This window comes from Nomascus leucogenys, chromosome 8, assembly GCF_006542625.1.
Source record: "Nomascus leucogenys isolate Asia chromosome 8, Asia_NLE_v1, whole genome shotgun sequence".
NCBI lineage: Eukaryota > Metazoa > Chordata > Mammalia > Primates > Hylobatidae > Nomascus > Nomascus leucogenys.
The window spans coordinates 28277307-28292931 of record NC_044388.1 but is presented as its reverse complement, the minus strand read 5'-3'; the positions used below and the strand labels follow the sequence as shown (position 1 = coordinate 28292931).

General features: G+C 46.4%; 1 protein-coding gene and 1 long non-coding RNA gene across 2 annotated transcripts in view; one reads left to right on the top strand and one right to left on the bottom strand.

Annotated features, from left to right (window-relative positions):
- The window catches only part of LOXL2 (lysyl oxidase like 2), a 103840-nt gene that overhangs the window by 27640 nt on the left and 60575 nt on the right, over positions 1-15625 (top strand). Inside the window, exon 2 of the mRNA XM_030816982.1 lies at positions 7741-8178. Within this exon, the coding sequence (XP_030672842.1) occupies positions 7824-8178 (355 nt within the window). The 5' untranslated portion in view covers positions 7741-7823. The remainder of the gene's footprint in view (positions 1-7740; positions 8179-15625) is intronic.
- Positions 10089-15625, bottom strand: part of LOC115836328 — a 29233-nt gene continuing 23696 nt past the window's right edge. The window contains exon 3 of the long non-coding RNA XR_004031304.1: positions 10089-13070. This is a non-coding gene — a long non-coding RNA (uncharacterized LOC115836328). The remainder of the gene's footprint in view (positions 13071-15625) is intronic.

The window sequence follows — 15625 nt, the reverse complement described above, 5'->3', positions numbered from 1 at the left end:
CCTTCATGCTAAAAACTCTCAATAAATTAGGTTTTGATGGGACATATCTCAAAATAATAAGAGCTATTTATGACAAACTCACAGCCAATATCATATTGAATGGGCAAAAACTGGAAGCATTCCCTTTGAAAACTGGCACAAGACAGGGATGCCCTCTCTCACCACTCCTATTCAACATAGTGTTGGAAGTTCTGGCCAGGGCAATCAGGCAGGAGAAGGAAATAAAGGGTATTCAATTAGGAAAAGAGGAAGTCAAATTGTCCCTGTTTGCAGATGACATGATCGTATATCTAGAAAACCCCATCGTCTCAGCCCAAAATCTCCTTAAGCTGACTAGCAACTTCAGCAAAGTCTCAGGATACAAAATCAATGTACAAAAATCACAAGCATTCTTGTACACCAATAACAGACAAACAGAGAGCCAAATCATGAGTGGATTCCCATTCACAATTGTTTCAAAGAGAATAAAATACCTAGGAATCCAACTTACAAGGGATGTGAAGGACCTCTTCAAGGAGAACTACAAACCACTGCTCAATGAAATAAAAGAGGATACAAACAAATGGAAAAACATTCCATGCTCATGGATAGGAAGAATCAATATCGTGAAAATGGCCATACTGCCCAAGTTAATTTATAGATTGAGTGCCATCCCCATCAAGCTACCAATGACTTTCTTCACAGAATTGGAAAAAACTACTTTAAAGTTCATATGGAACCAAAAAAGAGCCTGCATTGCCAAGACAATCCTAAGCCAAAAGAACAAAGCTGGAGGCATCACTCTACCTGACTTCAAACTATACTACAAGGCTACAGTAACCAAAACAGCATGGTACTGGTACCAAAACAGAGATATAGATCAATGGAACAGAACAGAGCCCTCAGAAATAATACCACACATCTACAACCATCTAATCTTTGACAAACCTGACAAAAACAAGAAATGGGGAAAGGATTCCCTATTTAATAAATGGTGCTGGGAAAACTGGCTAGCCATATGTAGAAAGCTGAAACTGGATCTGTTCCTTACACCTTATACAAAAATTAATTCAAGATGGATTAAAGACTTAAATGTTATACCTAAAACCATAAAAACCCTAGAAGAAAATCTAGGCAATACCATTCAGGACATAGGCATGGGGCAAGGACTTCATGTCTAAAACACCAAAAGCAATGGCAACAAAAGTCAAAACTGACAAATGGGATCTAATTAAACTAAAGAGCTTCTGCACAGCAAAAGAAACTACCATCAGAGTGAACAGGCAACCTACAGAATGGGAGAAAATTTTTGCAATCTACTCATCTGACAAAGGGCTAATATCCAGAATCTACAAAGAACTCAAACAAATTTACAAGAAAAAAACAAAAAATCCCATCAAAAATTGGGCAAAGGATATGAACAGACACTTCTCAAAAGAAGACATTTATGCAGCCAAAAAAACACATGAAAAGATGCTCATCATCACTGACCATCAGAGAAATGCAAATCAAAACCACAATGAGATACCATCTCACACCAGTTAGAATGGCCATCATTAAAAAGTCAGGAAACAACAGGTGCTGGAGAGGATGTGGAGAAATAGGAACACTTTTACACTGTTGGTGGGACTGTAAACTAGTTCAACCACTGTGGAAGACAGTGTGGCAATTCCTCAAGGATCTAGAAGAAATACCATTTGACCCAGCCATCCCATTACTGGGTATATACCCAGAGGCTTATAAATCATGCTGCTATAAAGGCACATGCACACGTATGTTTATTGTGGCACCATTCACAATAGCAAAGACTTGGAACCAACCCAAGTGCCCAACAATGATAGACTGGATTAAGAAAATGCGGCACATATACACCATGGAATACTATGCATCAATAAAAATAATGAGTTCTTGTCCTTTGCAGGGACATGGATGAAGCTGGAAACCATCATTCTCAGTAAACTATCGCAAGAACAAAAAACCAAACACTGTATGTTCTCACTCATAGGTGGGAATTGAACAATGAGAACACTTGGACACAGGAAGGGGAACATCACACACTGGGGCCTGTTGTGGGGTGGGGGGAGGGGGAAGGGGAGGGAAAGCATTAGGAGATATGCCCAAAGTAAATGAGGAGTTAATGGGTGCAGCACACCAACATGGCACATGTATACATAGGTAACAAACCTGTACGTTGTGCACATGTACCCTAGAACTTAAAGTATAATAAAAAAAAAAAAAAAGAAATGTTGCAAGACCACATATTTTTTTCATTTCTTTCTGGGACAGCATTAGAGGATCTGGAAGTCTCTGAAGCCCTTGGGGGATGGGGGTGGGAAGGTCAGGGGAGGGAGATAGACAGTGCTAGGCTGGGGGTAGTAGAGCTTCGCGGTGGGGGACAGAGCCCAGGTCAGCCTGCCACCGCCTTCAGATCCTGGCTTGCATATACCGTCAGCGCAACCTTAAGCAAGTTATCAAACTTCTGTGTGCCTCAGTTTCCTCCCAAGCATAATAACGGTGCCTACCACATCAAATGAATTAAAACACTAGAGTGTTGAGAACAGGCCCTCACATGGGGGTGCTTTATAATGTTAGCTGCTTGCCAAGCACTCTGGGTGACCTTTGGCAATTCATTGGCTTTCTGTCTTTAACTTCCACAAGATGAGGATACATTTAAAAATTAAAAAGCAACCCCAAAACCTAGCTAGGCATGGTGGCTCATGCCTGTGATTCCAGCTACACGGGCAGCTGGGTAGGAGGATCTCTTGGGCTCAAGAGGTCGAGGCTGTGGTGAGCTATGATCGCACCACTGCACTCCAGCCTGGGTGACACGGCAAGACCCTGCCAGGCAGTGTAGAAGAGGAAAACCTTCCTGAATTCAAAGTTAGGCGCCCCCTGGCTCAGTAGTTCAGACCATGAACCATCATCGATACCTTGTAGGTGAACTCCAGCTAGGCAGTCAGCTCCATGGGAAAGAAGACCTCTACTCCCAGCAGGGCCTAAGGTATAGCAGGAGCTCAATGAATGCTTGTTGAATGAATAAATCAGTTTAGTACTGTGAGCTGGATGGGGATGCATGATAATAGATTTCCAAATCCAACATTCCCAAATATTTGGGGATTTTCTACTTGTTCTTTTATTAATGGTTTATAGCTGAATTCTGCTACAGTCAAACAACATATTCTGCATAATATCATTGTATCTTAATATCTTAATATGTTTATATCATTATATCTTCCATGTGTCCCTGGAGCATAGCTACTTTCTGCAGTTGCTTAGTACGGTTTATAGAAACTTGTGAATTAGGTTAAGTTTGTTAATTATGTCATTCACATCTTCAGTGCCAGGATTTTTCTGTGTCTTTCTTCTATCCGTTACTGACAGAGGTGTGTAAAAATCTCCCACTCTGATTATGAATTTATCTATGTTTTCCTTTTAGTTCTGTCAATATTTCTTTTATATATATTGAAGTTATGCATACACATTTAGAAGAGTTATATTATCCTGGTGGACTGACTTTCATTATCGTAAACTGTCCCTTTTTGTCTCTGGTAATGTTTCTTGTCTTAAGGTCAACTTTATCTAAAGTTGACCTTAAGTTGATCTGACTTCGTACCAGTTTCCCTCTGGCTAATGTACACATGGTATATCTGTTTCCATCCTTTTACATTAAGCCTCTGTGTCTCTTCTAAGAAATATAGAGCTGGATTGGGCTAGGCGCAGTGGCTCACACCTGTAATCCCAGCACTTTGGGAGGCTGAGGCAGGTGGATCACTTGAGGTCAGGAGTTCGAGACCAGCCTGGCCAACATGGTGAAACTTCATCCCTACTCAGAATACAAAAATTAGCCAGGTGTGGTGGTACATGCCTGTAATCCCAGCTACTTGGGGGGCTAAGGCGGGAGAATCACTTGAACCCAGGAGGCAGAGGTTGCAGTGAGCCGAAATCGCACCACTGCACACTCCAGCCTGGGCAACAGAGCAAGACTCCATCTCAAAAAAAAAAAAAAAGAAATATAAAGCTAAATTGTTTTGTTATATTCATTCTGATGATCTTTGTCTTTTAATTGGAGTATTTATTTTATCTAATGTAATTACTGATATATTGGAGTTTAAACCCACCATCTAATATTTTTTCTATATGTAAAATTGTTTTATGTTACTTTTTCTCTGTTTTATTGCTTCAATTTTGGATTAATCAAGTATTTTTTAATTCTACCATTTCTCCCCCCCACCCCCTTATTAACCTGTTAGTTCTACTTTTCTTTCAGTATATGGTTCTTACAATCATTCCTATAAACATTACAACATGCAGTTATTAGACTTGCTAAAGTGTAATAGACAATAGTACTTTTACCACTTCCCAGACAACACAAGAACCTCAAACCACTTGAGCTCCGTTTAATGCCTTCCTGCCTTTTGTGCTACGCTTGCCATGTTTTTTTTTTTTGTTTTTTTTTTTTTGAGACAGTTTTGCTCTGTTGCCCAAGCTGGAGTGCAGTGGTGTGATCTTGGCTCACTGCAAGCTCTGCCTCCCGGGTTCACGCCATTCTCCTGCCTCAGCCTCCCGAGTAGCTGGGACTACAGGTACCTGCCACCACGCCCAGCTAATTTTTTGTATTTTTAGTAGAGACGGGGTTTCACCATGTTAGCCAGGATGGTCTCCATCTCCTGACCTCGTGATCCGCCCACCTCGGCCTCCCAAAGTGCTGGGATTAAAGGCGTGAGCCACTGCGCCCGGCCAGTTGCCATGCATTTTAGTCATACATATATTTTAAACCCCACAGGACATTTTTCCTGGTTTATACACTCGATCTTCATTGAGATTTACCTACATCATTTCCCACTTCATACTCTTCATTCCTTCCTACGCCTCCTTACTGACATCTGGGATGATTTTTCCTTTAGCCTAAAGAATTCCCTGTAGCATTTCCGTCTTGTGGGTATTCTGGTGACAGACTCGCTCCTCTTTTGTTTATCTGGGATGTCCTTATTTTACCTTCATTCTCTTCACTGGGCACAGATTCTAGGCAGACTTATTTTTTTCTGCCCTTTGAAAATGTTGTGCTGTTAACGTCTTGTCTCCTTATTTGTGTTGAGGGGACCAGCTGTTAGTCTTTCTGCTGCTCTTTCTAAGGTAACTCAGCTTTTCTACCCTGTGTTTAAGATTTTTCTTTCTATCTTGTCTTCTCTGCTGGATTTCGATGTGCCCAGATGTGGTTTTCCTTTTAAACTACACTGTGTGGGCTTGATGGCTTTTGTCATTCTGGAAAATTCTAGGCCATTATTTCTTCCATTGTTTCCTCTGCACATCCTTTCTCTCCTCTTCTTTGGGATTCCATTTATGGAAATGTCAGACCTTCCTATGCCCTGGCTTCTAGAGTGCAGCTCTTCAGGAATGCATCTGAGAGCCTGGAGCTATTTAACAGGTCCCTTTGTCCTTGGTAGGCTGTGAACTCCCAGTCTCCCCAGTCCCTGGAGGCTGCCTGCAGCTTTGCTTAGCGTCTCAGCCTGTTGATCACTGCCGTGGAATTGGCGAGTATCTTTCAGGGAAAAGCAGAGACAAATGTGAGCTTCACCTCAATGCCCTTCCCATCTCTCTGGATTCTTGGCTCCTTCAGTCCTTGCTGCCTCGGTAGCTTTCTCATGTCTTTGAACATATGTTTTTAATATTTTACCTTCCTTTTCTAGTTGTTCTTGGCAGGAAGCTTTATTTACTACAAGGTAGCCTGACACATCCAGAGGCAGATGTGTTGCTGAGCAGAAATGACAAAGAGGTGGTTTCTGTCCCTTGGGCCTGAGGGTCCGGTGGCAGAGCCAGACATGACAACAGTGTAAAGCGCAAGCAAAATGTGATGTCAAAGGGAAGCAGAAAGACATTCAATCTGATAGGAGGACCTGGGAAGGTCTCCGTGAAGAACAGGAAGGATTGCACCAGGTGCCATTTGGAGGGGAGGGGAGGGGATGGAGGTGCGTTGTTCTAGGTGTCAAAAGCTGAGGCTGCTATAGGCTGATATGATGGGACGTGTGCCATGGGCAGGGCTGGGGTGAGAGAAGGGAGACACCATCGTGGGAACCGAAGCAGGGAAGGTAGGCGCGTGCCACACATAAAGGCTTTTGTATCCAAGCTGAACCAGGACTTTTTATATGGGCTGGCAGATTGGGAGTGACTCTTTCTGGCTTTGCTTGCACTAACTGTGCAACTCTGGTAAAATCTCTAATCCTCTCTGGTTCTTGATTTTGTTGTAAAATAAGAATCCTAATAATACCTGCCTCTTCTATTCCCCAAGGTTCTTGTGAGACATAGGTAAGCTTGAGGATGCAGATGTGCTTTGATGGGAATGATGCGTGGCCAGGACCGATTCCCTGCAGAGCCACACTACTAGGGGGTCAGGCTGTGCGTTGGTCAGTTGGTCAGGAGCTATCACAGGAATGCTCCATCACTTTCTGGCCTTGTTTGTTAGTCACAGGATGAGGATGGCTGGCTCTCTGGTGACATCAGAAAGCTTTCTAAAAGCCTCAGTTCGGACTGTCCCCCAGGCTCTAACATCTCCACCCCAGCATCCTCTTTGGGGCACTGAGCGCTGCTGGTCACCCAACAGACACGGAACTGCCTCTCTCCAAGGCAGATCATCCCTCCATGCGCAGCTCTGGACAGCTCTGACTGCAGGAAAGTTAGCCAGTCCTTCCTCAAAGGTAGTGTGCCGTGACCAGAAGAATGTGATTAGTGTATTCCTCTGCACAGGGTTAAAATAAAATACCTTATGCCCCCACCTAAGTTTCCACCTGCTCATCCTGGTTTGGGGCCCTGCATCTTTCTCCACAAGACACACGTGTGGTCCTTTTAAATAGTCTCCTCTTTTCTCTGAATTACGGGAGGACCAAGATACACGAGGTCTCTTGCTACATGATTTCACTCGGGAATTCTTAGAGGTAGGCTCCACCAGATACGATGACCATGACCTTGAGGATTTTAAAACTCATTTAGCATTGCAGCCCTCAAAGCTGACGGGAAAATTATAATTCATCTAGCAAATGCTCCTGTAGTGTCTTGGGGTGCCATTCATTTAATGGAGGGTGGGTGTGTTGAACATCCTGCCCTCACCGCTTCAGACCCGCTCCTTCTCCACTGGCCCCCATGTTCTAGGAGGCCGGCCCATGCGGGCTCCCTCAGTGGGCTCAGCTCCCTTGCCAGTGGCTTCGAGTTGGAGGGGGCTGGGTTTGCACCAGAATGATTCAAAGACAGGAGGAAAGGGAGTCAGGTATTTATTCTCCCTCCCGCGTCCCCGCCATTGTCATGGGTTGGCTCTGAGACCCTCCAGTGAAGGCCGCAGCTCCTAAGAGACAGCTTCCTCTGCCAGTCTCCAGTTCTCACCCCCGCAGGCTCCTTTCAAGCCTAGGGTGGTCACAGCCCCTCTAAGTCGCCAGCCCTAGGGTGTGACATCAGCCTTTGTTAGTTCCACAGAACTCTGCCAGCATGTCCGTAGTCTTAAAAAACTCTCCTTAAATTAAGTTGGAGTGTGCTCTGTTCCCTGCCAGGAACTCTACTGGAAAAAGGATTCTAGAGAGATGACAAGGCAGTAGGTAAAGGAGGTGGGACCTCCCAGCCCTGCGTGGCAGAAATGTCAGGTAGGAGTGGGGCTGGATTGGCGTCGAGAATGGACGAGCTTTCCGTATTAAGCCAAGGGGTATGAAATCGCTGGTTCTCTTTGTAGGTCTCCGTAAGCCCATGTTCCCATCCTAACACATCTCTCCTCTCTTCCAGAAAGCTCCTGCTGCTTCCGTACCCTGCCTGTCCCTCCCAGCTGCGCAGGGCCCCTTCGTGGGATCATCAGCTCGTAGACAGGGATGGAGAGGCCTCTGTGCTCCCACCCCTGCAGCTGCCTGGCTGTGCTGGCCCTCCTGTACCCCCTGAGCCTGGCACAGTATGACAGCTGGCCCCATTATCCCGAGTACTTCCAGCAACCGGCTCCCGAGTATCACCAGCCCCAGGCCCCCGCCAACGTGGCCAAGATTCAGCTGCGCCTGGCCGGGCAGAAGAGGAAGCACAGCGAGGGCCGGGTGGAGGTGTACTACGACGGCCAGTGGGGCACCGTGTGCGATGACGACTTCTCCATCCATGCTGCCCACGTCGTCTGCCGGGAGCTGGGCTACGTGGAGGCCAAGTCCTGGACTGCCAGCTCCTCCTACGGCAAGGGGGAAGGTAAACGCTCTGTGCTTTGGATCTGAGTGCTGTCACCTGGCAAGGCCTGGAGCGGCCTTCCCTGAGGTCAGCCTGGGAGAGGAGGCTGCATGCACTGCGAAGTGTACATTCTTGGTGATGCCCATGTAAGGACTGGCATCCTTCTGTGCCCACTCAGGCTGCACCCTGCAGGAAGGCGGGGGGGGGGGGGGGCTTGAGGAGGGGCACAGTAAGTGACCAACCATACTGATTTGCCCTAGACTTTCCTGGCTTTAGCATAGAAAGTCTCACATCCTGGGAAAACCTCAGGAAAACCAGGACAGTTGGTGACCCCAGGTAGGGGGTGAAATTGGCCTGTGCTCCTCTCTCCACCCCATATGCCCTGCCTGGGGGCTGCGTCAGCGCAGGGGAAGTTGCGCTTTACTCCAAATCGTTCCCTGTTAGGAAAGCCTCTTGCTCTTCCTCACAAAGGCTCCCACATGCTTGAGTTCCCTGACACCCCCCACCTTCCTGGCATGTGGAGTTAATTGTTTTCACACTAACCTGCTATTGCGGGCTTGGTCACGATAGACACAGATGCTTTGGGTTTTTCACCGTTGGTTAGCCTATTCTTTCCTCCCTTGTGAGGTTCAAATTTATTAATTTATTTTAAAAATTGTTTTAAGAGCTGGCCAGGCATGGTGGCTCATGCCTGTAATCCCAGCACTTTGGGAGATCGAGGCGGGCAGATCACTTGAGGTCAGGAGTTCGAGACCAGCCTGGCCAACATGGGGAAACCCCATCTCTACCAAAAATACAAAAATTAGCCAGGCGTGGTGGCGAGTGTCTGTAGTCCCAGCTACTCGGGAGGCTGAGGCACAAAAATCGCTTGAACCCGGGAGGCGGAGGCTGCAGTGAGCCGTGATCACGCCACTGCACTCCAGCCTGGGTGACAGAGAGAGACTCCATCTCAAAAAAAAAAAAAAAAACAAAAAACAAAATAAAACAAAACAAAACAAAAACCCCCAAAATTACTTTAACAGCTTTGAGGCAGGACAAGTTTGAAGCCCTGAACCTAGAGCTCAGTCTGTACTGACCTCTGACACCACACTTTGTAGGAAGACGCATGTCCTCTCCAGCCTCATTTTCCCCATCTGGAAGTTGGGCTGTCTAAGAACTCCTGAAACCCTGACAGCGTATGTTCCCAAATAGGAAAGAGATAAGCGTGGAGGGAATTGTTTCTTTTTAAACATTTTTCCAGGAGCTAAGAGTTTCCTATTTCTGGGTCAGCCAGGCAAAGGAAGCTCCCACACCCGCCCGCCCGGCTGAGCTGTAGCCCAAACCTCAGCACAAGTCTGGCTACTGGACTAAAACAGAGCTGCCTACACTCCTGTCCTGGACTAAAGGGCTAATGCCATGTTGACTGCCTAAGAATCGCCCAAGGGAGCTTAAAAGTACAGAATAGCGCAGACCTCAACCCACTGTAATCTAGTTTAAAAGGTCTGGGCTGGAGGCCAGGACTGTGTCTCTTTTGGAAGCCTGCAAAGTGACAGGTTTGGGAGTCACTGAAATTGATAACTGTTATCCTCCCTTCCAACTTTTCTGTTATTCTAGAAATTGTAGGAGAAAGGAAGTCCCATCTCATACACATCTCACCTCCATGCAATTGAAAATTTCCTGTGGGGGTAACTGGATCAGGAGACAGCACAGAGTCAGATGTTCTCTGCAGCTCACTCTGGGCTCCCTAGCAGCGATGAGAGCCACAGCAGTGAAGATAGCAAATGCTGGGCTTTAGAACCCACTTCCTGTCTTCTTTAAACAAACGTCTGATACTTCCACATCTCTGTTTATCCGGCTGGCTGAGCGATCCAGGGGTAACCTCAGATTCATGTTTTCCATTCCAGGCTTTCCAGCACTCATTATTTTATAACAAATGCTTTCCAGTGACTGGGTATTTTTCCAGTGACAACTTAATTTGATTTCAACCTCAATTTAAAACACCTGTTGTCAGACAAGGGGGCTGTGGTTTTTCCCTATCAGGAGCAGGCATCGGGTAGTAGGAGACAGGTTTTTACCCAGGTGGGACTTTGCCATCCAAGCGTCGTGAAGAGTGAAAAGTTCCAAGGAGTGGAGGGAATATGAAAGGGAAGGATTAAACTCATGGTCCATGGAAACTGTGCTGGGTAAGAAGGGTGGTAATAAGTGGAGAAGTTGAAGGATTGTGCATAGCTGCTGTGATCACTGGATTGCGGGTCTCTGTTCAGATGGAGATACAAGAAGTTTACTAAAAGATGAAGGGAGCTGTGTGTGGGTGCAGAGCAGGAAAGGGGAAATGTAGATTGAGGGGTGCAATCTCTGGTAATGAGAGACCTGAGCTATGACCATGGGACAGCGGCTGGAGCAGGATGGAGGACAGTCCCTGAGAGAGGAGGTGTATTAACGAACAGACCAGGAGTACTGGAAAGGTCATCTTTGTGGACATGGAAACCATCAAGGGTTATAAAAGGAATAACGTCAAAGAGAGGAGGAAGAAACAGATGCTTGAAAAAAAAAAAAAAAAAAAAAAGAACCCTGTCTTGTGTTCAAGGCTTTACGAGTTAAGCTGCTTACGTGAAGTGGGTGCTCGGTTTATGACATGAGAGATCTTTTTACATCTAAATGTATTTGAATTTCACCAGCATCAGTCCAGATCTTTATCACAGGGTACATGGTGGGCACTCAGTGAATAGTAGCTAATTGATTCATTTTGATTTGGCAGGATGGGAAAAAGAGTTGGCAAAACAGTTCTTGGTATAGTGAGCACAGAACGTGGCCAGCACCCAGGGCTTGCTCCGGTGGGGCTTAGGGGCTTAACGTGCCGGCCAGACTGGATAAGGCTGCCTCTCCAGGACCCCTCAAGCTCCTCTGAACTGCAGGCTGGAGTAATGAAACCAGGGAGGGCACCAGGGACGTTCTGCGTTTTCTTGCCTGGCCTGTCCACAGACTGTTCTCCCAAATCATCTCTGAGCTCAGGTAAACCACAGGCCCTTTTAGGGAGTTCTGGAGGGAGCAGCTGTCCTGTTTCTCAACCCCTGTTCGAGGTTATAGCAGCTGAAGCTAAGGTGGTTGCTCTCCTTCACCTGTGTTCAGAATCAGGAGGCTAAGCCTATTTATTCCCAGTCACATCCCTCATTCTTTAGACCACAGCGACGAAGCCAGCGATAACTACATTGGAACCCCACAGATTTTTTTCTTTTCTTTGAGACAGAGTGTTGCTTTATCACCCAGGCTGGAGTGCAGTGGTGGGATCTAGGCTGACTGCAACCTTCACCTCCTGAGTTCAAGTGATCCTCCCACCTCAGCCCCCCGAGTAGCTGGGATTACAGGTGTGCACCACTAGGCCCAGCTGATTTTTTTAATTGTATTTTTAGTAGAGACGGGGTTTTGCCATGTCGGCCAGGCTGATCTCAAACTCTTGGCCTCAAGTGATGTGCCCACCTTGGCCTCCCACAGTGCTAGGATTACAGGCGTGACCCACTGCACCCATTTGTGACCCCACAGAGTGTAACTTGAATAATTTCCATTGTCCTGGGCTCTGGCATTCCAACGGAATTTCATTTATGATTTTTACCTTCCTAATGATCTGTTAACTTGTATATATATATTTATCTCTTCTTTCATCAGGAGAGGCATTGGAAGGAAAGAGTAAGATAAAATTTGACTTCTGATTGAATGGCTTTCTTGTGTCCAAAGTTTGACTCTCATCTTGTGTCCCAAGGACATAGCTTTCCTGGCAGCTCTGGGGAGGCATCTACTGGATTGTACCTAGAACCACCCTGCTTTCCAGCAGGCAGACCCAGAAGCTGCTTGCATTGGAATCGGAGTAGTCTAGTTAATAAGCACTAAGCCTGTAGAGGGGAAAAAAAGGGCCCTTTGCAGTGTCTTATGCCTGTAATCCCAGCACTTTGGGAGGCTGAGGCAGGCGGATCACCTGAGGTCAGGAGTTAGAGACCAGCCTGGCCAACATGGTGAAATCCCGTCTCTACCAAAAAATACAAAAATTAGCTGGGCATGGTGGCATGCGCCTTTGGTCCCAGCTACTTGGGAGGCTGAGGTGGGAGAATTGCTTGAACCTGGGAGGCGGAAGTTGCAGTGAGCTACGATTGCACCACTGCACTCCAGCCTGAGTGACAGAGTGAGACACTGTCTCAAAAAACAAAAACATTTTTGTTATGAAATCAGGCCAAATGAGTATACCATGCATGGTGATGCTGTCTTGGGCTAAGTACAAATTCACATATCTGCCATCTAAGTAGAAATTGACCAAGCATATGTGGAAGGGGTCCATGGAAGATTCATAAGAGAGCAGCTCTTTGGGGCAGGCTCTGTAGGGTCTCTGGTTTGCAGCTGTTCTCAGTTCCTTTGATGATGCACTGGTCGACTTCCAGGTCCTTAGAGAGGGGGGTTTCTCTCACTGCAGATGGAATAGGGTGCCACTGCTTTTCACCATCTCTGTCACTTCAGCAGCTTTGCGACAGAACATTCCGCTTAGGACGTGGAGGGTCTTTTCTGTTGCTAGTACTTAGCAAGACAAACATTGGTTTGTTGTTGAGACAGCAATCGATTAGGGAGTGTATGTTTCAGTGGAGCTTGACTGCTTGGAAACCAGGCCAAATTGAGAAGCCAGTTGGAAAACCTCAGCCCAGATGTTTTCAATTAGCTCTTTGTTCTCCACAATGGATCCAAGGTGCTGTCGTTTGAGCCCTGACCAGCAGCCGTGAGAACAGACACGTTTCAGCAGGGCCTGGACATCAGGAGACTGGCCCTGGGGTCCTTCTCAACCTTGAAGAGCCTCCGTTTCTCTCCTTGGTTTTCCAATCTCTCCAATGGGAATGTTTTTATTTGCTTTTCTCTTACATCGTGGAAGCAGTAGAATGCATTGTTTTTCTGACGGACTGGAAGAAGGAAGGGGAAAGGGAGGTTGAAAGCGTACCAGGCACATACATTACCTCATTGAGTCTCCATGGCAACCTGTTTGCTCGGCATCATTATTTTGGCTTTAGAAATGAGAAGCAGGTGTGGTGAGGTAGCTGACCGCATCACACAGTGCCCCAGTGTGTGGCAGATGGAACTTGAACCCAGGTTCGTTTGACTATGTCTGCTGCTCTAGACTCCTAAAAGGAGCTGTGAGAAAAATGAGAGGTTTAGATTTGTTTTCTTTCATTTTGCAGTGGCTCTTATAAAAATCACTATTTGAAAACCCTCTAGCACTTTAAAATCATGGCAAAATGTACATCACATAAAATTTACCACCTTAACTTTCTGGATTTTTTTCTAGAGACAGGGTCTCATTGTTACCCAGGCTGGAATGCAGTGGCAGAGTCACAGCTCACTGCAGCCTCAACCTTCTGGGCTCAAGCAGTTCTCCCACCTCAGCCTCCTGAATAGCTGGGACTACAGGCATGCGCCACCACGCCCAGCTAAATGTTTTGATTTTTAGTAGAGACAAGGTCTCACTATATTGCCCAGGCTGGTCTCGAACTCCTGAGCTTGAATGATCCTCCCGCCTTGGCCTCCCGAAGTATTAAGATTACAGGCGTGAACTGTGCCCAGCCCAACCTTAAACATTTTTAAGTGTACAGTTCAGTAGTGTTAAGTATATTCACATTGTTGTGCAACCATCATCACCAGAACTTTTCCATTTTGCAAAACTGAAACTCTGTGCCGATTAAACCACCACCTTCATTTCTTTCTCATCCCAGGCCCTGGCAGCCACCACTCTACTTTCTGTTTCAATGAATTTGACTCCTCTAGATACCCCATACAATATTTGTCTTTTGGGACGGGCTTATTTCACTTAGCATAATGTCTTTATGAATCCATATTGCAGCAGGTTTCAGAGTTTCCTCCCTTCTGAAGGCTAATATTCCATTGTATGGATAGACCACATTTTGTTAATGGACACTTGGGTTGCTTCCACCTCTTGGCTATTGCGAATAATACTGTTATGAACACAGGTGGTTAGATATCTCTTAGAGACCCTGTTTTCAATTCTTTTGCGGATCATATGGTAATTTTATTTTTAATTTTTTAAGGAAACACCGTATTGTTTTCTATAGCAGCTGCACGATTTTGCATTCCCATCAACAGTGCACAAGGGTTCAAGTTTCCACACCCTTGTCAGCACTGTCATTTTCTGTTTTTTTTTGTTTTGTTTTGTTTTTGAGACAGAGTCTTGCTCTGTCACCAGGCTGGAGTGCAGTGGTGTGATCTCAGCTCACTGCAACCTCTGTCTCCTGGGTTCAAGCGATTCTCCTGCCTCAGCCTCCCGAGTAGCTAGGATTACAGGCACGTGCCACCTCGCCTGTCTAATTTTTTGTATTTTAGTAGAGACAGGGTTTCACCATGTTGGCCAGGATGGTCTCGATGTGCTGATCTTGTGATCCACCTGCCTCGGCCTCCCAAAGTGCTGGGATTACAGGCGTGAGCCACTGCCTGGCCCATTTTCTGTTTTTTTGATAGTAGCCATCCTAAGGGTGTAAGGTGGTGTTTCACTGTGGTTCACCCTCTAGCACTTTGCACACTGAATTCTCTACTTAGTGCAAGTGAGGCAAAAAAACAGGAGGTAAGCAGAGTCCCATGGCCGCCTTCTGGAACATGATGAGGTGGCTCCGTGGGCCAGTCTGGCTGGGCTGTCTCTGAGCCAGTGATGGGAAACATTGGGAAGTAAGAAGAGCTGAATAGGAAGTCAAGGCCTAGGCTCCTGGGTTCAAGGGGTGGTGGGAGAATCATGCCACCTCGTCCTCTCGGTATGGGAAAACCAAGGAGATACTACATGTGAAAATGCCTTAAAAACCTCAAACCAGGCCGGACGCAGTGGCTCACACCTGTAATCCCAGCACTTTGTGAGGCTAAGGCAGGCGGATCACGAGGTCAGGAGATCAAGACCATCCTGGCCAACATGGTGAAACTCCATCTCTACTAAAATACAAAAAATTAGCCAGGCTTGGTGGCATGCGCCTGTCGTCCCAGCTACTTGGGAGGCTGAGGCAGGGGAATCACTTGAACCTGGGAGGCGGAGGTTGCAGTGAGCCGAGATCGCGCCACTGCACTCCAGCCTGGCGACAGAGCAAGACCCTAACAACAACAACAACAAAAAACAAAACAAACCTCAAACCTTCAGTGGCAGGAGAGTTTACTTTTTCCCTGAAGGGTCAGAGTTCAGCCTCTGCTACGGATGGAAGGTGAGACTGGCTTATGCCATAATCAGTGTCACTAAAACATCATCATCATCATCACTGTTTTTAGTAACTATGGCCAGCAATGAACTAGGCACATGCTTCGAAGTATCTCTAATCTACACACAGCTGTGCAGCTGAAGTGTCATTGTTAGCCCCACTTTACTGATAAGAAAAAGGGCCCTTGACCAAGGTTATACTGCTAAGTGGCTGAACAAGAACTCAAACCCAGCTTGGTACCCAAAGCCCCGCACTTTCCACTATCCCATGCA